This window comes from Hylobates moloch, unplaced genomic scaffold (assembly GCF_009828535.3).
Source record: "Hylobates moloch isolate HMO894 unplaced genomic scaffold, HMol_V3 SCAFFOLD_20, whole genome shotgun sequence".
NCBI classification, from domain to species: Eukaryota; Metazoa; Chordata; class Mammalia; order Primates; family Hylobatidae; genus Hylobates; species Hylobates moloch.
In genome coordinates, this window is record NW_026652295.1 from 25034467 (window position 1) to 25061045 (window position 26579).

At 38.6% G+C, this 26579-nt stretch overlaps 2 protein-coding genes and 2 pseudogenes across 2 annotated transcripts; 2 read left to right on the top strand and 2 right to left on the bottom strand.

Annotated features, from left to right (window-relative positions):
• Nucleotides 1–4936: 4936 nt before the first annotated feature.
• On the bottom strand, nucleotides 4937–7975 carry LOC116460016 (histone H2A type 1-A). Its single transcript, XM_032140853.2, has 2 exons — nucleotides 7331–7975; nucleotides 4937–5217 (listed from the first exon to the last, which is right to left on the bottom strand). The coding sequence occupies exon 1, from the start codon at nucleotides 7937–7939 to the stop codon at nucleotides 7544–7546; it is 396 nt and encodes a 131-aa protein (XP_031996744.1). The 5' UTR covers nucleotides 7940–7975; the 3' UTR covers nucleotides 4937–5217; nucleotides 7331–7543.
• Nucleotides 7976–8189: 214 nt separating this feature from the next.
• On the top strand, nucleotides 8190–8774 carry LOC116460017 (histone H2B type 1-A). Its single transcript, XM_032140854.2, has one exon. The coding sequence runs from the start codon at nucleotides 8331–8333 to the stop codon at nucleotides 8721–8723; it is 393 nt and encodes a 130-aa protein (XP_031996745.1). The 5' UTR covers nucleotides 8190–8330; the 3' UTR covers nucleotides 8724–8774.
• Nucleotides 8775–12924: 4150 nt separating this feature from the next.
• On the bottom strand, nucleotides 12925–13684 carry LOC116459759 (histone H2B type 1-A-like; annotated as a pseudogene).
• Nucleotides 13685–13755: 71 nt separating this feature from the next.
• Nucleotides 13756–14940, top strand: LOC116459760 (histone H2A-beta, sperm-like; annotated as a pseudogene).
• The last annotated feature ends 11639 nt before the right edge of the window (nucleotides 14941–26579 follow it).

Sequence of the window (26579 nt, forward strand, 5' to 3'; positions counted from 1 at the left end):
GGACCCAAAGAGACATTTCAGAATATGGGAGTAACTGGCAAAAACAAACATATACAGTCATGAGCCACATAACAATGTTTTGCTCAATGCCAGACCACATATATAACGGTGGTCCCATATATTATAACACTATATATTTACCGTACCTTTTCTATGTTTAGATATTCAAATACTTACTATTATGTTACAGTTACCCACACTGTTCACCACAGTAACATGCTGTACAGAAACCCAGGAGAAATTGGCTATACCCTATAGCCTAGGGGTGTAGCAGGCTCTACCATCTAAGTTTGTGTAAGTACACTCTTATGTTAATACAACGAAATCAGCTAATGATAAATTTCTTAGAATGTGTATCCCTGTTGATAAGAAATGTATGATAGATGTGTGTGTATATATACACACACACACACACATATATGTATGATAGATGTGTGTGTGTATATATATATATGGAAATGTTCAGTCTCGCTTTGATGAAAAGAAGTGCAAACTAAAATAATGTGGTAATGCTGTACTCTACCAACTAAACAAATTTTTCTTTAAATAACACCAAATTATGTGAGGGCAAAATAAAATAGAAACACTGTCGTGCTTTGCTACTGGCCTTCTGGTGCAATAATCTGGAATAGTAACAATATGCAGAAAAAGGCATAAAATCTTGTGTATTCTTTGACCTAATCATCCCATATCTAGGAATGGTTTAAACAAATACTTCAGAAGGAGTGAAAGCTATTTTTGCATGGATGTTCATTACAGCATTGATTGCAATAATAAAATATTGGAAACAGCCTAAGTAGTTAACAATGATCAGCTTGGCCTGGCCTGGTGGCTCACGCCTGTAATCCCAGCACTTTAGGAGGCTGAGGCAGGTGAATCATCACGTGCCTGTAATTTCAGCTACTCGGGAGGCTGAGGCAGGAGAATCATTTGAACCTGGGAGGCAGAGGTTGCAGTGAGGGGGATGTTGTGCCACTAGACTCCAGCCTGGATGACAGAGTGAGACTCCGTCTCAAAAAAAGAAAAAAAAATCCCCCCCAAAATATCTCAAACAATGAAAGATGGTATATTTAACTAAATTATGGTACAACCACTTTAGTATAGTCGCAATTAAGGTGGGGTTTAGAGTCAGACTATCTGGGTTGCAATGCTGACTCCAGTGCTAGTTCTGTTGCCCCAAAGAAGTTTAATCTCTTCATTGGTAAGGTGGGTATAATAGTAGTACCTAGCTATAGGATTGTTTTGAGGATTAAACAAGATCAAGTGCGTAACACATTTAGAAAAAAATGTGTGGTACAAAGTACTCAGTATATGTCTTGGTGCAGCTATCGAAATTGAGAATTAAAAAATAAGAATTATAAAATTACATAACCACTTAAAAATCTAATGTTATAATATATTTTAAAAAGCATGATATTGAAAGAGAAAAATGTTCTCTATAAGCATAAAGGTTGGTGGAAAAATACAAAAATAAGAATAAATATGTCAAAATGGGAAATGATTGATGACCTTTCCACTCTCAATTTTCTGTTTTACTATTGTCACTTAAATACTAAAAAGTAAGCAGCTGGAACTCAGAAAAAAGTGTTTTTATTTATGTATTCAACCAGTCATTAATTGGTGTCTTCTGTATTTTAAAAGGCACTGCAAAATTTGGCTCAACAATTAAAACATTCTCATAAAAAGCTTTATAGTTTTATAAATATAAAAAGCTTTATATTTTAGTAGAAGAGACAGGCATAAACATTAACACCTTTAACTAGAATGTGCAACAAGGTCACCAGAGGGACATCTAAATGACTCTAAGATGGGGGAGGGAAATCGTCAAGGAAAGCTTCACAAATGATGTAATGTATAAGCGTATCCTTGAAGGACGCATAGAAACTAATTAAACGAAGAACGGCAAGAACATGCTAGAAAAGTTACACAACTCATAAAGACACAGGTGAATTAAAGCGCAGTGGGTTCAAGGAACTGCAAGTAGATTGTTTATGACCACAGCATAGGAGAGTGTGGTAACAGCCTGGTGAGACAGCTAGGGGGAGCAGTTGAGAGATGTTAATCGGAGAAATGGCAAAGGGAGAGAAGACCTTATGTATGTAAGACTTGATGGGGGGTATGTGGGTGGTGAGTAAGAATAAGGAACTTCGGCTCCAGGAGGACAGGATCTCATCTGATTTGTACAGCACTGTTTCTCCAATGCTGGAAATATCTATCAAAGAGACACTGCAGGAGAAAGAAAACACCGTATGCATGTAGATGTTTGTTTCAGCATTATTTATAATAGTAAAACGATTAGAACTGTGCCTGGTACTTCGTAAACTCTCAATATTTGTGGAACAAATCATAAATCTATGACTCTAAAGTTTAGGGAAGAGGCCGGGCGCGGTGGCTCACGCCTGTAATCCCAGCACTTTGGGAGGCTGAGGCGGGCGGATCACCTGAGGTCAGGGTTGGAGATCAGCCTGACCAACATGTAGTGAAACCCTGCCTCTATTAAAAATACAAAAGCTGGGCGTAGTGGCACAAGCCTATAGTCCCAGCTACTTGAGAAGCTGAGGCAAGAGAATCGCGTGAATCTAGGAGGCGGAAATTGAGCCAAGATAGTGTGGCTGCAATCCAGCCTGGGCGACAGAGAGAAACTCCGTCTCTCAAAAAAAATATATATATATAATATATATTTTTTAAAAATAAAGTTTAGGGTAAAGGACTCAGGTTTCTTTGGGACACAAGCATATAGATGAAAATTAATAACATACATTTTAGAGACAGAGATAGAAACAGAGGCATACTGGTAGACTGACACAGAGACAGATGAGACACAGTAAGAGGTTTATGGTTTTGCTATTAAACTCATGAATTATGCTTTAGTGTGTTTTTAACATTCCAATATGTGGTAGGGGTGATTACCTTTTTCCAAGACAGACATATTAAAATATACATTATAATTGTGAATGTATTCTGTCATACATTTCTGCTATTTGTTTTCTATAAAGCTGCGTTTTGGGGTGGTAACACAATGAGAAATAGTGTATCTACCTAATTTTTCCGCTTTTAATTTTCAAATTATTTTTTCATTAAATATTATCTTTGCTATTTTGCAAAACAATTTTTATGGGGGACAGTTTTGTCTGGAATGTATTTTTTCCATTCCTTTTCTTCTAAATGTTCTGTGCCAATAAATTTTAGGTATTTTATAACCAAGGTATAGCTGTGTTTTACTCCTAAATACTGTCTTTTAAATGGGAAATTTAATCGGTTAAGCTTCATTTTGATATTTGGACTCATTTCTAATGTTTGACTTTGCATTCTAATTTGTCATGCCAGTCCTTTCTGATTTCCTGCTTTCCATTGGACTCATTTTTTTTTTTTGCTATTACCCCCTTCTTTCTAGTCTACATTATTTTAGTGTTTACATTTAATATCAAAATATAAACCTGACTTAAGCAAATATATCAGTATGTCTGTCCTTATAAATAGTACAAGGACATCAACATGCTTTAATTTGTTTCAGCCCCTTTCATCTTCTGTAACTATTGTCCAGTGTTTTTGGTTGTTTTTTCTTAATATTCTAGTAAGTATTATTGTAGGTTTTTTTTTTTTTTACAACTAGTGTATTTAGATGGATTTATACTTTTACCTCTTCCTTTGGCAATATTATTGCTTACTGCATCTCAGTCTTTCTTCTGAGTTCAGTCTTTTTATTTCAGTACATTCTTTAGCATTAATTCTTCTAGTATGAATCTGTGAGTGGCAAAACTTTCCAATCTTTGTCCAAAAATTATTTCACCCTTACACAAAAAAAAGTTCATCTGAGCACAGAATTTTAAATTGAAAGGTATTTTGCTTTAGAACTTAGAAGGTATTATTCTATCGTTCCATGACTTCTATGATTTCTGATGAGAAATCCATAATGTTGTAGTGGAGGAAGCAAAACTTTACTTCTACCCTCAGGATATTTTGGTTGGGCTTGAGAATTAAATTGACATGAGAGGTCAACAGGAGAAAAGCATATAAATTTATTGAATGCAAGTTTTACGTGGCACAGGAGTAGGAAATGAAGACCCAAAGACAAAGAATGGAATGCTTATATGAAGAATCTGACAAAGTGCAGTAAGCTGTGAAAATGTGACAGCAGAGGGGCCTGGGTTAGAGTAATTAATTAGGTGGAGAAGTGACTAGAGAGGTAAGGGTTGGTGTAACAAGGTTTATTTGTACAGATTTTCCTTGGCCTTAATTTTCTCTCCTTGATGAGAATGATACTTTCCTTCTGGTATAGGGAGGGCATCTTTCATCTCCTGCTTTTAAGAAACAAAAGGAAGGTCAGAGTGTATGTGCATCTGCTGTTTTTCAAGTGTCTAACTCCAAACAGTCAATATGTCAGAGTGACATATTTTGGAGTGGTGTGTTCTGAATTCCTTCAACGTGATTTATCATAAAAAGTAAAAGGAGGCTGAGCACAGTGGCTCATGCCTGTAATCCCAGCACTTTGGGAGGCCTAGGTGGGCAGATCACCTGAGGTCAGGAGTTTGAGACCAGCCTGCTGAACATGGCAAAACGCTGTCTCTACTAAAAATACAAAAACAAAAAAAAAACAAAAAAAAAACAAAAAAATTAGCTGGGTGTGGTGGCAGGCGCCTGTAATCCCAGCTACTCAGGAGGTTGAGGCAGGAAAATCACTTGAAGCCAGGAGGTGGAGGTTGCAGTGAGCTGAGATGGCACCATTGCACTCCAGCTTGGGTGATAAGAACAAAACTCCGTCCCCACCCTCCCCACCCGCCCCCCCAAAAAAAAAAGTAAAGGGAAAAAAGTGGCATATATTTGTCTCAGTTGCTGCTAAAGTTTTATTGTTAATAGCCAATATTTATTTTTAATTAACAGCAATTTTGGAATTACACAAATCACATAGGCATGAGAAAGTGTCGTATTAGTCTGATTATAATAAAAAATAAGTCAGCCGGGCATGGTTGCTCATGTCTGTAATCCCAGCACTTTAGGAGGCCAAGGTGGGTGGTCAGGAGTTCGAGACCAGCCTGGCCAACATGGTGAAATCCTGTCTCTGCTAAAGATATAAACATTAGCCAGACATGATGGTACATGCCTGTAATCCCAGCTACTTGGGAGAATGAGGGAGGAGAATCGCTTGAATCCAGGAGGCGGAGGCTGCAATGAGCTGAGATCAGGCCACTGCACTCCAGTCTGTGCGACAGAGGAAGGCTGTCGGGGGGAAAAAAAGTCAGTATCACCATTTTTATTATCACATATAACTATTAGACAATGCATTTAGACAAAGTCAACTATTTAAAACAACAGGACAAAATTATATGATTTTTCTGCCTACCTGGAAAACCACAGAGGAAAAAAGCTGGACAACAGAAATGACAGAATAAGGAAGGAAATACAAACCAGTACAAAAATCAAGAATGTTCTATCTGTAAAACATGGTCAATCAGAAAACATAATTAAAAAAACCTAATATTTCCCCAAAATCCAGTAATAAAAAAGAATACCTGGAGATAAACTATGAAACGTGTGAAAGTTCTATAAGAAGAGATCAAGGCTGGGTGCGGTGGCTCACACCTGTAATCCCAGCACTTTGGGAGGCTGAGGCGGGCAGATCACCTGAGGTCAGGAGTTGGAGACCAGCCTGGCCAACATGGCGAAACCCCGTCTCTACTAACAATACAAAAATTAGCTGGGCGTGGTGGCAGGCTCCCGTAATCCCAGCTACTCTGGAGGCTGAGGTAGGAGAATCACTTGAACCCGGGAGCCGGAGGTTGCAATGAGCCGAGATCGCGCCACTGCACTCCAGCCTGGGTGATAGAGCGAGACTCTGGCTCCAAAAAAAGAAGAATCAGAAACTTCTATAAGTAAATTGTTTTTGAAAAATCAAGGGGCATGTCTCTTTTAACATGTATTCACAATTTTTAAATATATTTTATTCTATCTAAACATTTAGTTTAATGCAATTTTAATAGGATTGCATTAGAGATGGAAATAAAAGTATTATGTAGTGCATTTGGAATAAAATAATACACAGGTTCTCTTCCATAAAGTCAAGTCCCTCCTCCTCTGCCTTTCCCTACTCTGCCTTGGCAAGTCTGGGAAGTTAAGTGCCACTTCCTTGACAAAGTATCTACATTAATTACTTGGAATTCATCTGTTTAGATTTGTCTTATATCCTAAGTTTCACATTTGCCATGTTCTAAATATTACCCAGTTTTATTCAACATATAGTTGCCATCTCTGTTTTCAAATATCTTCAGTTTTTGCCTTCCCTAATTGCATCCCTTACTTATTATGTATGCAGGTTAATTCAAGGGATGACTCACTTTTGTAACTTGATTGTCCTTACTCGGCATGTTTTATTTTATAGAACTTTACCTGCTTCTATACACGCCTTATTATGTGTAGATATCAAGTGTTTCGCAATTTTTTTTTTTGTAACCAAATGAGTTTTTTTTTTTTGAGGTAAGGTCAACTGTTGAATATCGTACAGTAATTTTTGATTTAGTTATTTGGCAGCGTTACTGAATGGGTTTTGCTTTTCACTTTCTCTTGTTTACAGCACAAACTGCAAACACAGATCAACAAACTATTTTGCCTCTTTTCAACAGTCAAAACTTTTGAAGCATATACTGTTTCAAATTTCTAAACTTCAAATTATGTTAGGCCTTCTAGTTCCATTCCTGCCTGAGTCTGACACTAGTATCTCACCATCACATATGGTGTAAGGCTTCTTTTTAACATATTTTACTTATATTTTAAGAAATAATTCTATTATCCTTTACAAAGTACGTGAAACCACAGGTATCAAATACATATGCTTACCCAAATTTTAAGATTAACTTACATGCCACATTTGAGTATTTCATGAAACTACCATATTTGAAAAGAAATTCTCTAAAATGTACTTTAACCAGCCAGACTGATGTTGTCTGGATTTAAACAGGAAGATTACACCTCTCCTGCTCGTAATGCAATCTTCACTTCCATGTGTAACCCTTAACATAACTGACATACAAAACTCTAGTTTGAGATACAGTCTCGCTCATGTCACCCAGACTGGAGTGCAGTAGAGCGATCTTCGTTCACTAACTTTCGCCTCCCGTGATCATGAACAACCCTCCCACCGCAGCCTCCCGAGCAGCTGGGACTACAGGCCTGCACCACCAAGCCCGGCTAGTTTCTGTGGGGACAGGATCTTAATTATGTTAATGGTTAAGCCCCAGGCTTAAACGACCCTCCCACTCCAACCTCCACAAGTGCAAGTATTGACTGCTCAGAAGCGTAAGCCACCTCGCCCAGTGACGTATATAATCAAAATTACCTCAAACTAATGGTCGATGCAAGGCTCCTTGAAAATCCCCGTACATTCCCGAAATGCGCTTAAACGGGTATTACTTCTGACAGGCGCGTAAGATGGCTGCTTAACAGCAATAGCGTTACGTAATGTACAGCCTTTTCTGAGACGGTAGGTGGCTCTGAAAAGAGCCTTTTGTTTTTTGACACTTAGAAGTCATTTATCAATGACAACCTGAAGTTACTTGCTTTGGGCTTTATGGTGGTGACTCTCAGTCTTCTTGGGCAGCAGCACTGCTTGAATGTTAGGCAGGACCCCGCCCTGGGCAATGGTCACGCCGCCCAAAAGCTTATTAAGTTCCTCATCATTGCGGATAGCTAGCTGCAGGTGGCGAGGAATAATACGAGTTTTCTTGTTATCGCGAGACGCATTACCAGCCAGTTCCAGGATTTCCGCTGTCAGGTACTCTAACACTGCCGCCAAGTACACTGGCGCGCCTGCCCCTATCCGCTCAGCATAGTTTCCCTTACGAAGCAGGCGGTGGATCCGACCTACGGGAAACTGCAAGCCTGCTCTAGACGAGCGAGACTTAGCCTTGGCGCGTGCTTTTCCTCCCTGCTTTCCTCGTCCAGACATCTCCTCACAGGAAAACTGCAGCAACACCAGAATCACGTTTCCAGAGCTGCTACTGGACCTATTTATAGTCTGACTGAGGTTGGCATTTGCTATCTGATTGGCTGATGGCCGTCTACCCAATCAGAAAGTCGTACTAGAATCGCCTCATTTACATTCACGCCACTTCCCATTGTCCAATCAGATTTTGGATACCGAACGCGGCATTTGAGGGCCGTGCCTATAAATACCGCATCTTTCATCCTCGATCTCTGTTCGTTTAGCTTGGTGAGGCTTGGAGCTGTGGTTGTGGGAGCTGTTTAACACTGACGAGCTGTTTAACGCTGGAAAGAGCTGTGAAACACTGAAGAGTTGCGTAACACTGAAAAGGAGCTGTGTAACACTGCAGAGGTGTATGGTAGCTATGCCGGAGTTGTCGTCTAAAGGTGCTACCATCTCGAAGAAGGGCTTTAAGAAAGCTGTTGTTAAGGCCCAGAAGAAGGAGGGCAAAAAGCGCAAGAAGACCCGTAAAGAGAGCTATTCTATTTACATCTACAAGGTGCTAAAGCAGGTCCATCCGGACACTGGAATCTCTTCCAAAGCCATGAGTATTATGAATTCTTTCGTCACTGATATCTTTGAGCGTATAGCCAGCGAGGCATCACGCTTGGCTCACTACAACAAGCGCTCCACCATCTCTTCCAGAGAGATTCAGACAGCAGTGCGCTTGCTACTGCCGGGAGAGCTGGCTAAACATGCCGTGTCTGAGGGTACTAAGGCTGTCACTAAATACACCAGCTCCAAATAAGCCTGCCATGTAAACGTAGTTTCTAACCCAAAGGCTCTTTTCAGAGCCACTCAAGCACACTGAAAGAGCTGTGGCCTTAGTGTAGTTTCTAACCGCAAGGGTAGTGTTTTTTTTTTGTTTTTGTTTTTGTTTTTTGAGACAGTTTCGCTGTCTCCCGGGCTGGCCTACAGTGGCGGAATCTCAGCTCACTGCAAGCTCCGCCTCCTGAGTTCACGCCATTCTCCTGCCTCAGCTTCGAGTAGCTGGGACTACAGGCGCCCCCGCACCACGCCCGGATAATTTTTGTATTTTTAGTAGAAACGGGGTTTCACCATGTTGGCCAGGATGGTCTCAAACTCTTGACCTCGTGATCCGCCCGTCTTGGCTTCCCAAAGTGGTGGAATTACAGGCGTGATTCACCGCGAACATACTCAAATCAGCTGTGGGCTGAGGGTGGACGTGAGTCTCTTAAAAGGGCAGGTAGACGAACTAGTTGCAGCAAGACAATCCTTGCAGAGTACCGTGGCTCACGCCTGTAATCCCAGCACTTGCGGAGGTAGAGGCTGGCGGTTCACAAGGTTAAGAGATGGAGACCATCTCGGCCAACAAGGTGAAACTCCGTCTACCAAAAATACAAAAATTAGGTGGGCGTGGTGGCGTGCACTGTAGTCCCAGCTGATTGGGAGGCTGAGGCAAGAGAATCGCTTGAACCTGGGAGCCGGAGGTTGCAGTGAGCCGAGATCGTCACTGCACTACAGCCTGGTGACAGCAAGACTGTCTCAAAAAAAAAAAAACCCAAAACAAAAAGCCCCCTAGTTTGTATAAAAAGCTACATGCTGATACTGGTATATTTAAGGTTAGCATTACATGTATAAAACTAAAAAGCTCAGCGACGTAGACAATATAACTTGCATTATGATCCCAAATTTTAAGACCTCACGAAAAGGGAATAGTTGAGAGGAAGTTGCGTTTTGTGCCACAGGTAAGCCAAGTGTGGAAATGATTACGCAAACTCTTTGGAGAACTCACAAATCTGATTAGCAGGAATGAAATGGATTTAAAGTGTCCTTTAATTTTCTTGAATTTATAATAGTTTCCTTCATTGTCGTGTTACTGGTTGTTGGACTCCCATCTGTAAGGGCTCTCAAGCATTGAACTGATTTCAGCCACCTTAAAAATGGATCAAATACTACTTCCTGGAAACCTGTGGTTAGCTGGAATCCTCAATTTGTTCAACGCATGTTCGTTTAACCTTTATCTTTTAACGAAATTTTGGATATGTATATGTGCTTTCTTTACATTAAAAAGTTAATACTGGCCGGGCTCGGTGGCTCGCGCCTGTAATCCCGCACTTTGGGAGGCCGAGGAGGGCAGATCACGAGGTCAGGAGATCGAGACCATCCTGGCTAACACGGTGAAACCCTGTCTCTACTAAAAATACAAAAAATTAGGCGGGCGTGGTGGCACATGCCTGTAATTGCAGCTACTCGGGAGGCTGAGGCAGGAGAATAGCTTGAACCCGGGAGGCGGAGGTTGCAGTGAGCCGAGATCTCCCCACTGCATTCCAGCCTGGGTGACAGAACGAGACTCCGTCTCAAAAACAAACAAAACCAATATATCGATGTACAACAAGATCCACTAAAGTAAGTTCCCCCACACTTTCGTGAACAGTAAGACAGTCCCTGCAAAGCCCCTGCATGCCTTAGCTGGGAAATCTTCCAAAGAGGTGACAAATCGGGGGGAAGGGGCATCTAGCATCTATGCTCACCTTGTATTGGGGATGGGATCATCTCTAATCAGGGATTCATGCTTCTCTAACACCTTGGAAAACAGCAGGTATCACATAGCTGCCAAATAACCTGTCAACTTTGTGACCACTGTCAGTAGACTACCCTGATTACCCAAGGACTTTTAGGCTTATTTGGGCAATAGATAAGTAGGAATACCAGCAAATAAAAACTCTTTTCAGACCAAACTTCATGTAGCTTTTATATCAGATGTATTTTGGCTGCAAATAATAGGAAATACTAGCTGAACTGGTTGAGATAAGTAAAACATGACAACATAAAGGCAGAGAAGTTCCACCAATAGGATGATCACAGCCCTGGCTGCACTACCCTGCATCTTGCCTCTGCCCTTCTCCACACTGTGACTTTGCCATCATACTGGTTACAGTTCCAAGTGTTCATGCAGAGAGGATAGGATAAAGTAAAGGCAGGAAGAGTCAGTCTATTCCACTGGGTCTTGGATTGAGAGCAAGAGGAGTCTTCCCAGAGGACCCCATTCCTCTCAAATCCATTTTCTAGAACTGAGCCTAGTTCAGGTGCTGCCTGAGTCATTCACCTGCAGAAAACCACAGGATGGGTGTGAACTGATCACCTACCTTCATATATATTTGGCATTTTAAAAAGTTAAATATAGTTCTGGGTATTTTTGTTGTTACTGTAAATGAGGTATTTCCTATTCATTATTTTTTTAACACTTTGTTGTTATGTATGTAAGACTGCTTTCTGTGCATTATTTTTTTATATATCCTTCTAGTACCTCACTGAATTGACTTATTTTCCTATTGGTTTCCTGGTAGATTTTCTTGAATTTTACATGTTTGCAATACAGGTTGAGCATCTGTAATCCAAAAAGCTCCAACATTCAAAACTTTTATTGTACTATGGATTTCTTTGCAAGTCTAGCTGATCCTATACACAGCTTAATATAAATTTCTAAGTGCATGCAATAAAATGTTTAATACTATTAATAAAACAATATCAAATTGAGTTTTCAAAATATTTTTTAAAATATGTGATATAGTAATATTTGTGCCTCAAATAAGATTGAAAATGGTAATATTTTAGTGCACACATTGTGGAAAACAGTATAGAATTTCCTCAAAGAATTAAAAATAGAACTACCATATAATCCAACAATCCTACTACTGGGTATATATTGAAAGGAAATAAAATCAGTTTTTCAAAGAGATATCTGTACTCCCATGTTCATTGCAGAATTATTCTCAATAGACAAGATATAGAAAGAACATAAATGTCCATCAGCAGATGAATGTCTAAAGAAAATGTGGCATATATACATAATAGAATACTATTTGGCCTTAAAAAAGAAAAAGAATTCTGTCATTGGCAGCAACATGAATGAACCTGGAGGATGTTAAGTGAAATGAGCGAGGCACAGAAAGACAAATGCTGTATGATCTCATAAGTGGAATTAAAAAAAAGTTGAACTCATGTAAGTAGAGAGCAGAGTGGTGGTTACCAGTGGCTACAGTTGGGGAGTGGTGGGAAGATATTGGTTAAAGGATATGAAATTTCACTTAGGAGGAATAAGTTGAAGAGCTCTATTGTACAATATGCCGATTATGGTTGGTAACAATATGTTGTATTCTTGAAAATTGCAAAGAGTAGATTTTAAGTGTTTTCATAACAAAAAATATGTGGGGTAATGCATATGTTAATTAGATTGCCATTCCGCAATGTATACATATTTCAAAACATGTTGTACACAGTAAATACATAATTTTTGTCAATTTAAAAAATGAAAATAGTTGGGTGGAGAGTGGGTTTTAGGGAGGCAAGATTAAGAGCAGTGACATCAATTAGAAACTAATTCAGATGTGAGATCATGAGTATGCAGACAAAAATGGTAGCAGTGGAGATGGTGAATAATCAGACACCAGAAATATGTAGGAAGTAAAATTACCATATCTTGAGAGATTGAAGTGGATGGAGGTTGAACAGAGACTATTAGAGAAAAAATACATTTCTGGCTTGGACAACCATGTGAATAGGGTGGTACTCATGGATATAGAGAATGCAGAAGTTCAGGAACAGTTCTGTTGGGATCAACTGGAAATCCCTGTGGAGAGAATTCTTAAGTGGCTAAGCAACATAAGAACTGTGATATTGAGTAAGCAGTTTACTGGAGTTCACAGAGACGCAGAAACCTTGGGCTTTGGACCTCAAATTCCAGCAGTTCAAGGGGAGTTAGCCTGATCACTTTCCATAATGTGCAAGAAAAGGAGCATAAAAAGCGCAAGAGATGCTGCAAAGAGAGCTATTCTATTTATATCTACAAGGTGCTGAAGCAGGTCCACCTGGACTTGGAGGATGTTTTGCACACATGATGGCCAAAGTCGAGAAAAAGCAAACAGCCTAATGCTCAGTGCCAGATTTCCCTAAGTGGGGAGCTCCAGGCCTTTTTTGCTGTCATTGTAGAGGGTTTGTAGTAGAAAACGCCGTAGACAAAAAGGCAAGCCATATTTCCCCACGACACTGTCCACAGAAAGAATATCCCCATGAATTCGGGCCAGGATTTTGGGAGCTCCCCTTTAATTGCCTCGGCTGTGAAATTTTTAGCTTTCACCAATACTGCTGCAGATACAGTTGATTAACGCAAAGTTTAGACTTAAGAGATAAGCATGTTATACCTAGTCTAGGAAAAAATTATCAGTCTGGCAATGTGGCATACTCTATTATAATAAAATAAACATTCTACAGCCCTGTTAGAAACTTTCATTGGCTCTTAAAACAGCCTTTGGTTTGTGGAGCTCATCTGCTGGCTGGATCGTGGTTTACTTGGAGCTGGTGTACTTGGTGACAACCTTGGTGCCCTCCGAGACAGCGTGCTTGGCTAGTTCCCCGGGCAGCAGCAGGCGCACGGCCATCTGGATCTCTCTGGAGGTGATGGTCGAGCGCTTGTCATAATGCGCCAGGCGAGAAGCCTCACCAGCAATGCGCTAAAAAATGTCACTAACAAAAGAATTCATGATGCTCATGGCCTTGGAAGCGATTCCAGCGTCCGGGTTGACCTGCTTCAACACCTTGTAGATGTAAATACAATAGCTCTCTTTGCGGCATCTCTTGTGCTTTTTGTCCTCCTTGAGTTTTAGCGACTGCCTTCTTGAAGCCCTTTTTGGAAATGGTAGTGCCCTTTTTGGAAATGGTAGTGCCCTTTGAAGCAAGCTCCAGCATGTTTATCTTCCAAGTTCACGGGGAGATCACTAACTGATGTTTGACTGGAGCGAAGCGTGATATTTATAGGCATGGCCCTCAACCTACGTCATTTGCATCTAACATCTGATTGGATAATAGGTAGAGTATGTAAATAAGATGATAGCAGTAAGGTTCTCTGATTGGATAGATGGCTATTAGCCAATCAATCAGATAATCCACAATCTGCTGTCAGACTAGAAATACGCTGAGTACCCGTTTTAACGGATGTCTTTTTCCGTTATAACTTTTAGTTTTGAGCTATGTCTTAGACTAGGGAAGCTCAGGGGAAAGGTACACGCTATTTATTCAGAGAGGTTCTGCACTTCCCCGTGGGCGGTGTCCGCCGGCTGCTCAGCAAGGGCAACGATGCCGAGAGGGTCGGGGGCTGCACGCTAGCGTACCTGCTGGCAGTTCTGGAGTACCTGGCCTCCGACATCCTGGAGTTGGCTGGCAACGCCGTCAGGACAAGAAGAAGACCTGCATCATCCCGCGCCACCCGCAGCTGGCCATCCGCAACGACAAGGAGCTCAACAAGCTGCTGGGCCGAGTGACAATGGCTTAGGGTGACGTCTTGCCCAACATCCAAGTTGTGCTGCTGTCCCAAAGGATTGGGAGCCACTACCACAAAGTCCAGTACGAATAACCACGCAAGTTGTAAAAGCCAGCGAAGTGACTTGAATGTTTAATGTCTAGAAGAAACAAAAACAAAAACCCAAAGCTGAAATCAAAGGCCCTTTTCAGAGCCACTCAATTTCTGAGAAAGAGCTAGTTTACAAAAGGATTACAAAATGCTGTTTCGTCAATAAGACTACAGCTTTCGTAAACAGGACTCAGAACAGTTCTGGTTATTGGGGTATCCAAAGCAGTTTCCTTTAATACTCAGTAGTATTGACAGCAGAACTTGATGTTTCTGGGTGGAACTGTTTCAGCACCTACTTCAGGTAGGCAGAGCAGTCATTATAGCAGGCTCCTGGAAGGGAAAATGCCATTCTTCTTGGGAAAATGAACAAATTAGGACGTTATTGTGACAACCTATGTAATTCCTGAGAAAAATAATGTGAAGATGGGGAATCCTATTTTGGGAGTTGAATTTTAGTTAGAGTGTCGAATTAGACTAAATGATTAGAAGCAAAGGAAGATTTGTAAACTTGTAGCTTTCAGCACAACTCTTGTTGGGAGAGCATGCCTGTATTGACATCAGTCAAGGAATGGACATATCTAAACATACTCCTAGGGCGCATGTTTTCTTCTGCCAAAGAATTACCTTCTGAGAATTCTAGGATGGTTATATGTCTAGAAGGCCATAGCCATGCCATGTTAATAAACCAAAAGATAAAAGGTACATATGGATATGTGATACCTTACTTATGTGAAAGTGCTTAATATACTATAATAAAGTTTATAATGTTTATAAGGTTTATAACCTACACACTAAGATACAAACCTATAATTAGGCTTTGGTTTGAGATATAATGGACACACTGAGATATAAATATGTTCATACTTATAAATACTCATATTTATAAGTATAAAGATACTAATATTTTAGTATGTGGGTTATATCTCAAACCAAAGCCTAATACTCCGTGTGTGTGTGTGTGTGTGTGTGTGTGTGTGTGTGTGTTTGTGTGTGTATGACAGAGTCTTGCTCTGTTGCCCAGGCTGGAGTGCAGTGGTACAATCTCGGCTCACTGCAACCTCTGCCTCCTGGGTTCAAGCGATTCTCCTGCCTCAGCCTCCCGAGTTTCTTGGGTGAAACTCCCGAGATGGGGTTTCACCACGATGGTTAGGTTGATCTCAAACTCCTGACCTCAGGTGATCCGCCCACCTGGGCCTCCCAAAGTTCTGGGATTGCAAGTGTGAGCCACTGCGCATGGCCAAAAGTTATTTTCTTCACCATGCTTGTGTCCATAAAATTATTAACCTAAACCTATAGAATTAAATAAATATAAAAGCTATTTGTTGAAAACAATTATTAAACCCCCCTGGGAACTTAATTTAGATAGAGATATTTAGGAATTGTTTTAAGTTTACAAGGACATAGTTTTAAAAAACCTATGTTAACATATTTGAAAATATCGAAGAAATGTAAGAGTTTCTGAAAAAATAGAAATTGCTTAAATTAAACCTAGAAAGCAGTGAGGATTAAGATGAATGGGGGAAAAAATGAGGTTACCAATGAGCTAACATCCTCAAATATCAGGCTTCTTCTTAGACATTTAAGAAAAGGATAAATCTACAGCTAACGAAATGGTTTCAAATTACTAAAAAAAATCCCAAAAGTGAATGAAGAAGGCATGCTACTAAGTGCAGCACATTCTCAGTTATAAGTAAATATACACAAATCTTCCATTACATATGAGCAATCAACTCTGGTAGCCAATTAAAAAGTTAACAGTGATAAACCAGGATCCATCTACGAGTATAAGGATGTTTGAATGCTGAGTAAAATGCAAACCTGTTTGCTAAAGGAAAAATAAATCTTTTTAAAAAACTCAGTAGATGCTTACTGAGTTTTTTAATACGTTTGTTAATACGTTTAGATGGATAATCTTTGTTTCTTAGTGGAATACTAGTAGTCGTTGTTAGAGGACTTTTAAAATCATGTTATTTAATAATGTTCTTGATGATTAGACAAATCTTTAAAAAGGGTATTAAAAAGATTCTCCTACACTAGTAGAAGGAAAATAAAATCAGATTTAAGTAACATCTGCAGGGCAATGGCCCACAATTAACTGGGAAATAATTATTGGAAATCAACAGTTCTCAGAGCCATACACCCTCTCAGAAAAGGAGCTGTGATCAAGTTTCAAAAAATATCATTTCAGTAACTCACTTACGTTCAATGTAGTAATTGCAGCTGCTTCAAAATGATGGCATTAATCTATCATCCTTAGTTCATGCAGATTGTATTATTTGACAAGGGATTTTAATAAGTAAAACAGAACATTTTTGGTGAGTGTTGTCTGTTTTTATAAATTCAGAAAGCCATAGTAAACATTTGCTAAAGGAAATGACAATATTCTACTGTAATTATACTGCAGAAAATAGGGAATGTAGGGGGATTAAAGACAAATGAAATTGAGAATGAGCAAGGACACATAATACTTGGTGTTAAAGCCCAGAAGGGACGTAAGTACATCTGATTACCCTCTAAAGTGGGTGAATGAGGAGCAGAGAGATTAAGTGAGCAATCATGCTCTAATGCAGTCTGTTCTGCAAAAGACCAAGCAAGGGAACTGTCTTACTGCTGTAACACATCACAAACTCCTAATCTGGAAACATCAACATTGACTGAATTCAAGTACCCAAACTGTACAGTAGAGCTAAAAGTTTTTCACTTTTTTTTTTAACTACAACAAACATTTAAGAAATACCTTTTATTGCATGACCAAAGTCACAGTTAGGGAAACATGTACATACCAAGAGCTAAAACAAAAGTTTTCAAAAACAATATGCTATGGTGGAAGCATTCTGACATCACTTTCTAAATTATTGTGTTGTGTTCTATTATTTTATTGTATGTTCTATTTCACAAGTGGTTCATGACTTGCTCTTCAGAACAAGATTGGGATGATGAAAATGGTCAATCAGGGCAGTACACTCTGCACTCAGGTTTAGTCAATAAAGGAACTGCACTCACTGGGGTACCATGATTGGTTCAAAGATTGGGCATGCCACCCAAGCTGAGCCAGTAAGAATCTTTTCTGATATTTTCAGACCTGGAGATTGAAGAGACATATTTGTAGGGTTGCAGGACAAATAAAAAATTTTAGAAAATTAATCCAGAGCTGCCAGTGGCTGAATCTCTTGCTCTTGGAGCACTTTAAAAAATAAAGGTGACATCAGAAATAAAAACTTCCGTGTCTGTTGAAAGAGAAGGTGGTGGGGGTGGGGTGGTAGGGGGAATGTCTGTGTATCTCAAATTCCACTCTCTGAGGACTTTAGTCCCAGCAGCTTTTCTTTCTAGTCTACAGTTACCCTAGAAGAGAACTGTTAATGGGCCCCACCCTTTCCTCCTTAATTTATCTCAATAATGAGTTTCTTTTGTAAGAACATCTGTCTGACAAATTTAAGCAAAAATTTTCAGCTTGACACAATAAAAACCCCTCCCGAAAATCATAGTCAATTAAATGTGTTTGGTCTTTAACCATGGCCCCGTATCTCAGTACTCATTTTTGTGAGATTAAATGGCTTTGTTCTTAATCCGGGTGTGCCAGAAGGGATAAATGAAGAATAAGGAAGAAGCATGAAATTAAGCTAAAAGAATTTTTCTCTTTCCTTTAATACTGTAAAGCAATTAGAAGACAAATTTAGAGCCAAACAAGGGGTATGGCTGGTGCTTTGAGAAGATTTTTGGATCCTCAGAATATTTTGACTCCCTTCCATGGGGTCATTAACCCATTCCTTGCTTCTACTGTTAAAAACCCATATCAGACCAGTGGGATGGGCAGGTCTGACTCTCAGTGTCTTCTGTTACACCAAGATTCTTTTAAAATCCTGAAATTTATCGGAACTGGACCATATTTAACTAAATTGTTCTCAAGGTCTTTCTACATAGTGAAAATAAAATTAACACCCTATTATCTTTTCCATTAAATTGTACAAAATTACATGGTCTGATTGAACTTATTATGAAATCGCATTTGCAAAAATTGTAACAGTGAGAAAATTATGACAGTGAAAGATCTGACCTAACCAACTTCATCTTGCTAGATCTTGTTAGATCTTACCTAACCAACCTCCAAACTGCCCGTGGTTATTTCTGGGCATGGGCCAAGCTAACTTTGGGAGAAATTTAGTTCAAGTTATAATAGCCCTTCTCAATAAATTAAACCACCTTTGTAAAACTAATGAAAGCCTACCAGGTTAGGAAGATGAGAGGGTCTTAATTTGTAGTTGAAACATTATTCCATTACCAACCATTATTCTATAGGTGACAAGATTTGCAACTTCTCCAATTACTCTTGTAAATAATGTCATTAGTGTAGAATCTAAGATTGAATTTTTGGATGTCTTTTCAGGCTTTTGCACTTCTGATGACTGGATGGCCCCACTGGATCCATGACTGTTGACTCAACTGGTCCTATGGCCACTACTCAGAAGTGGCCTCAGCTTCAGGAAGGCCATTTTCCCTATCCCTATGATTGCTTTCTCAACCAATTAGCAGCACCCATTCCCTAGCCTCCTGCTTGCCAAACTATCTTTGAAAAACCCTAGCCTCCAAATTTTCGGGGAGGTTAGTTTGAGTAGTAATAAAACTCCAGTCTCCCTTCTAGCCTGTTTTACATGTATTAAAATGTTTCTCTATTGCAATTTCCTTATATTGATAAATTGGCTTTATCTGGGCAGCAGGCAAAAAAAACTCATTGGGTGGTTACAACTACTATTACACCCAGTAATATATGACCATCATATGGCACCCAAATAACATGATTTTGGAAATAAAAGTTATGCCTTCCAATGAAATATAACAATGTTACTAGATCACTGACAGTTTCCCCCTTTCAAAATATAATAAAATTAGGAATTCCTTCAAAAGAGTCTTCTCTACCATTGTTACAACAGACAAATATAAGTCCTACATTATATAAAGTGTTTCATTCTTAACATGTTTTTTCTGATTCCCCTAATCCTAGACATTCAGATTCTACCTGGATTCTAGATTGGTATCTAAGATCAGGAGCAAGGCAAAATGTTCACTCACAATTAAATTCAACTGTATACTGGAAGTCCTTGCTAGTACAATAAGGCAAGAAAAAGAAATTAAAGGCATATGGATTTGGGAGAAAATAAAACTCCCTGTATTCACAGATGATATGATTGTTTATGTGAAAAATCACAATAAATCTTAAAAGTACCAGTAAAAGGAACTAGAACATCTAAAACTATTTTGAAAAAGAATAAAGTGGTAGGGATAACTGTAACCAAATTCAGGACTTATTATATAATATAGTAATCAACACTGTGTTGTAATGGCAGAATAGATCAATGGAACAGAAGAGAGAACACACAGATAGTCCTACACAAGTATGACCAACTGAGTTTTGACAAAGATTGAAAAAAAATTTAATGAAGGAAGGATAGTGTTTTCAATAGCTGATGCTAGAGCAATAGGCAAAAATATGTATCTTGACTTAAACCTTACACCTTGCCTAAAATTAACTCATATAGATCATATATTTAAATATGAAAAATGTAAAACTATAAACCTTTTAGAAAAAATATGTAGGAGAAAGGTCTTTTGAGTCTAGATGTATGCAAAAAGTTCTTAGACATGAAATCAAAACAATCCAGAAAAGAAAAAAAAATAAAAGCTTTTGTTCTGTGAAAGTCTCCTTGAAGAAAACAACAACAGGCTGCAGACTTAAAGAATATGTTTGCAAACCATATATATGGTAGAATACTTGATCTATGTTAATATAAAGAATTCTCAAATCTCAACAATAAAAAAACCAAACTATCCCAGTAAAAAATAAACAATATTCATGAAGAGACATTTCACTGCCAAGGACACACAAAGGGCAAACAAGCACATGAGGAGATGTTTAACATTAACACTCATTAGGAAAGTGTAAATTAAGACTAGGATGAGATATCACTACACACCTATTGGGCAACTAAAATTAAAAAATTGACAACATCAAATGATGGCATGAATATGGGAAAACTTGATCTCCCATACATTGCTGGTAAAACTATAAAATGATCCAGATCACCTTGGGAAACATTTTGCAGTTTCTGTAAAATCAAAACATATACTTACAACGTGATCTAGTACTCCCACTATGGAACATTCATCCCAGAGAAATGAAAATGTATGTGTTTTAGTCCGTTTGGGCTGCTACAACAAAAACACTATAGACCAAGTGGCTTAAACAAACAAACAAAAATATTTCTCACAGTTCTGAAATCTGGGAAGTCTAAGATCCGGGTGCTGGCAGATCTGATTCTGGTGAGGGAACCCTTCTTGGTTTGTGGATAGCCTTCTTGTATCCTCATGTGGCAGAGAGAGAAGAGAGATAGAAAGCAAGATTTCTGGATTCTCTTCCCATAAGGGCACTAATCTCATTCATGAGGGCTCTACACTTATGACATAATTACATTCCCGAAACTCCACCTCCTAATACCATCACATTGGAAGTTAGAATTTCAACATGTGAACTGAGGGGACACAAACATATGAACTAAGGGACACAAATATTCAGTCTATAATGTTATGCTCACACAAAAATCTGTATGCATATATCCATAGCAGATTGTTTTTAATAGGTAAGCCTTAGAAACAATTAAGATGTCCTTTAATGAGTGAAGGTTTAAACACACTGTGGTATATTTATACTATGAAATATTACTCAGCAACAAAAAAGAAAAGCTATTGGTATACAGAATGAGTAGAATGGACTTCTAGGAAATTATGTTGAGTGAAAATAAAGCCAATATCAAAAGATTACATACTGTATGATTCCATTTATATAACATTTCAAAATAAAGTCATAGGGATGGAGAATAACAATGGTTTCCAGGGGTTTGGAATGGTGAGGCGGAGGGGATAGCATGAGGTGTGGTTATTAAGGTGTAACATTAAGAAGATCTTTGTGATGATAGAATTGTTCTGTACTTTGATTGTGATGGTTACACAAATCTACACACGTGATAAAATTATATGGAACTATTCACACATTGTACCAATGTCACATGCCTGGTTTTGAAATTGCACTATAGTAATTAAGATAAGGCCACTGGGATAAAATTAATGAAGGATCCAGGGCACCCCTGTATACTAGCCTTGCAACTTCCTGTGAACCTATAATTATTTCAACACAAAAAGTTAAAACCAGTCCCTTTTAGCTATGAGGCGACAGTATAACTTATATCCATTAGTTACTAGGGAAAACAAAGCCAGAGCTGGAAAAATCTGGGATCAAATAACATTATAAAAATAAATTAAAATTTTATGAAGAGAAATGTAAAGTCACAGGCTGGAGCAGGAACTGACCGACATAAGGGAAGACAATGATCCTAAACCTTAATTACTTGGAAAACTAAAATATGATCCACATTCTCCAGACAACGGAAAAACAAACCAAACACCTTACAAGATATAACAACTTCAAGGATCTACAAAGTCATTTTTTTAAAAATTGGGTTTCTCAAATATTAGAAATTATTGATTAATATAAGTTATTTGTTGTATTACAACAGTTATTAGACTGAACTTCTAATTTCATTAGGAAAAGAATAAATAACCATGGGGGTGGTTTAAAATTACAATAAAATGTAAGTTGCAAAAAATTTAACCACCAAAGAATGGACTATACGGAATGCAAGATACTGATGTTACTGATGAGCTCCTTTCTCAGAAAAGTGAGTTTATTCTCAGATTTTTATAAAGATAATTCTGAAAATAAAATGGTTCAAAAAATGAATCTCAATTCTAACACATTAAGAAAATATATAAAATATCTGCACTTCCATGTTAATTATAGCATTACTCACAATAGCCAAGAAATGGAATCAACTTAAGTGTCCGTCAATGGATGACTGGAATTTAAAAATGTGCTATATATACACAGTGCAATACTATTCAGCCTTAAAAAAGGAAATCCTGCCATTAGCAGCAACGTGGGTGAACCTGGAGGACGTTAAGTGAAATAAGACAGACATAGAAAGAAAAATATCACATGTTCTCAGTCATATGTGGGAGCTAAAAAAGTTGATCTCGTGGAGATAGAAAGTAAAATTATGGTTACCAGAGACTGTGAAAGGTGGAGGAGGTGGTAGGGAATGAAGTGAGGTTGGTTAATAGGTAGAAAATAAAAGGAATAAGTTCTACTGTTTGATAGCACAGTAGGATGACTATAGTTAATAATCGCTTATTATATATTTTAAATTAGCTAGAAGATTTGTAATGTTCCCAACACAAAGAAATGATAAACATTTGAGGTGATGGATATCCAAATTACCCTGATTTGATGATTACACATTGAATGCATGTATCAGAATATCACATTGTTAAAGTATACAAAATATGGCTGGGCACTGTGGCTCACACCTGTAATCCCAGTACTTTGGGAGGCTAAGGTGGGTATATCAGTTGAGGTCAGGAGTTTGAGATCAGCCTGGCCAACATGGCAAAACCCCGTCTCTACTAAGAATCCAAAAAAAAAAAAAAAAAGGGCGCGGTGGGTCACGCCTGTAATCCCAGCACTTTGGGAGGCTGAGGCAAGTGGACACCTGAGGTCAGGAGTTTGGGACCAGCTTGGTCAACATGGTGAAACCCTGTCTGTACTGAAGATACAAAAATTAGCTGGGCGTTGTGATGGGCGCCTGTAATTCCAGCTACTTGGGAGGCTGAGACAGGAGAATCGCTTGGACCCAGGAGGCAGAGGTTGCTGTGAGCCCAGATCATGCCACTGCACTCCAGTCTGGGCGACAGAGCGAGACTCTGTCTCAAAAACAACAACAAAAATACAAAAAGAAAAAAAAAATTAGCCAAGCATGGTTGTGCACGCCTGTAATCCCAGCTAGTTGGGTGGCTGAGGCACGAGAATCATTTGAACCTGGGAGGCAGAGGTTGCAGTGAGCGGAGATCACGCCAAGACAGAGTTAGACTCTGTCTCAGAAAAAAAGTATACAAAATATCACATTATTGAAGTATACCCTTGGCCGACAGACAAAATGGGCTCCCTGTGACAAACTGAGGCTCTCAAACTTCAAACAGAACCAGAGGGCCATAGCTGGGTGAGGGAGCATTCAAATACTCTGCGTTCTCAGACAAATGTTGTAAAACTATCACAAAACTTCCCTTTCTATAATCAAGCCAAACTGGTCGTTGTTGGTGCCAAGGTAAAACTACAGCCAGAGCCTCTGGGCAACCACTCCCAAGGTTAAAAGAATCATCCAGCACAGAGACTTCTGGGCTTGGAAGCCAACCAATTAGTGTTCAGCTATGGTGGCCAATCAGAGTCCAGCTGTATCAGGACTTGACTGTATTGACCAATCAGAACTAAGTTACATTGACCATCAGAACTAAGTGAATTTAAATCCTTTATTTGCGTAAATGGGCCTGACTGGGAACCTGGGCAGGAAACTTTTGTTATAAAACCAAAACCCAGTGGGGCATAGTCACTCATGCCTATAATCCCATCATTTAGGGAGGTCAAGGGGGAGGATGGCTTGAGACCATGAAGACTAGCCTGGGCAACATATTGAAATGCTGTTTTACAAAAAAAAAAAAAAATAGCTGGGTGTGGTGGTATGCACCTGTAATCCTAGTTACTGGGGAGGCCAGGGCTGGAAGAGAAATAGGTGCACTCATACAGCTGCTGGTGGAAGTGTACAATGGTATAATATGTATGGTGGGAAATTTAGTCAGGTCTAGTGGCACACACCTGTAGTCCTAACTACTCAAGGGGCTGTGGTGGGAGAATGCCTTGAGCCCAGGAGTTCAAGGCTGCAGTTAGCTATGATCCTGCCACTGCACTGGGCAACAGAGGGAAACCCCATTTCTCAAAAAATAATAATAAAATAAAAACACAAATTAATACATTTTGTGCAGAATTTAGTAAAACCTAACAAAATAACATACGCCTTAACCATGGATCCAGGAATTCTCCTAACAATCTATCCTGAAAATACAACTCCACATATATGAAACAACAAGGATATACAAGGTTGTACATGCAGATTATTTGTAATATAAAAAATTGGAAATAATGTTAAAGTCTATCCACAGGGGAAATGTTGAGTAATGTCTAGAACAGACTCACAGTAGAACACCTGGGAAGCCACGGAAATGAATGAGAATCATCTTCATGTGTTGGTACAGAAATCTCCATGATATATTTGAAGTTTTTATTAAAAAGGTGAAAAAACTGTGTATTGAGTACTACTTTTTTTTTGTAAAAAGGAGGAACAATTTAAACCATGTTAATGATTTACAGGCTCAAGAAATAAAATTAAATCAAAAGGAAAATAAGCAAACTCTGACACTGAAAGCAAACTGAAACGAATGAAACAAATTGTATTTTGTATTGGTAACATGACTACACAGAGAATAGATTATTTCCAATGACTTTTGAATATAGTTCTCTGATAATACATTCTTTATGAGATGCCTTCTATTTCTGCCAGAAACTTAAAAAAACTTTCTAGGTTTTATAAGCCAATTCAAAGCATAGGAAAATATAGCACCTTCTATGTAATTCTGTGAGTTAGTGTTACCATAAAATCAAAACTAGATGAAGGAAACACAAGACAACCTGAAGCTAATCTCAATTACTAGAGTAGATGCAGAAGTCCTAAACAGAGTAATATGAAATTCAATTAAGTAGTTTATTAAGAAAAAATATATTGTGAAAGTACTTGATTTATGCTTGCAATGCCAGTATAGTTAAGGTCTTAAATGTCATCCACATTAAACAAGGGTTACTGAGCATGCGCATATGACAGATACTGCTCCTGGCCTGGGAAAATTAGGTAATGTTTCAAGGAGTTTATGTGTAATAAAATGGATAAATAAACCACATGCTTTCAGAAAATCATAAATGTGAAAGAAAGCTGTGCTATAGCAGATATATGTACAAAAGTTCATGAGAATTACTGGGTTGAGCATATGGTTCTGACTGGAGGGAGAAGAAGGTGAGAAAAGTTTCCTAAGGAGAAGAATATTTGAGTCAGATCTGGAAAAGGGTGTCACTAAGTTCTATGCAGAGAAAAGGGCAAGGTCCATTCAGGGAGACAGAAGAGAGTCACTGAAGGCACTAAGGTGTGGCCAGCCATGGTTTCTCTGAGTAATAAAGACTAATCTAATATGACTAGAGAACATGGACATACAGTGGGGAGATATGACTGGATGGCAGCTTAAGGTCAGTTGACACAAACCTTTGTGTGGCATGCTAAGGAGATTGGAACCTCTAATTTAAAAAGTAGACATCCAAGGCTTCTGAGTACAGGAGTGAAATGGTCAGATGTGTGAGTAATCAAGAAACTGGTAGCATCAGTGTGGATGGATTGCAATGGGGAAGTGGTGAAGTATGAGGAAACACACTTGTCCAGTTTGCTTGAGACAGAAAGTTGGGATTCTCTTAAGCAGTCACTTAATCTTAATCTCTATAAGCAGTCACAGAGCCAGGGTTGTGCTGGAGCTGGCTCAAATGAATGCAATCTTACTCCAAGGAACAATTATTAAAATTGCAGGAATTTTGCAAACTGGTTGTTAAACACCACCATTATTAAAAATTAAATTATATAAAATTACAATTAAATTAAATTTAGAAAGGTGAAAATACAGTACATTTTACTATTTGCTCTCCATGCTCTTGAGGTTATTTATGTCAATTCTATCTCAATGGTAGAAATGCTACTTAATGGTGTGCTATTATGCATCTCTTCCCAACTCTGCATTCACTAGTGTGTGGGTAGCTGGAAATCAGCCTGGTGGACATTCTCACACCATGGAAATCAACAAACACTATAAATTAGGACTTTATTATTGATTGTCTAGACCTAAGAAAATCTTGGAGAAAATGTTAATAATGTAGATTAAACTTAAAAGTGTGACATATCTATAGCTATTACATTCTGAATAGCCTGAAATATTAAGGAAATATTATTTCAGTACCCCAAAACTATTATCCAATTCAGCAAGTAGTTGCTCATGCCATTGACATCTGAGCAAAATTTTGACATACTTTCATTTTCCTTCATTTTTTTTTGAAACCTGAAATAAAAGCACATAACCAACATTTATGTCAGGACTGCACCCATTAGTTAATGTGTGAGTGACTTCTCTGATCAAACAGATAGTAATCAAGCAGTTTGCAGTCTGATTTTGTGACACTATTGTTGGCAATAAAATTATAAAAATTGA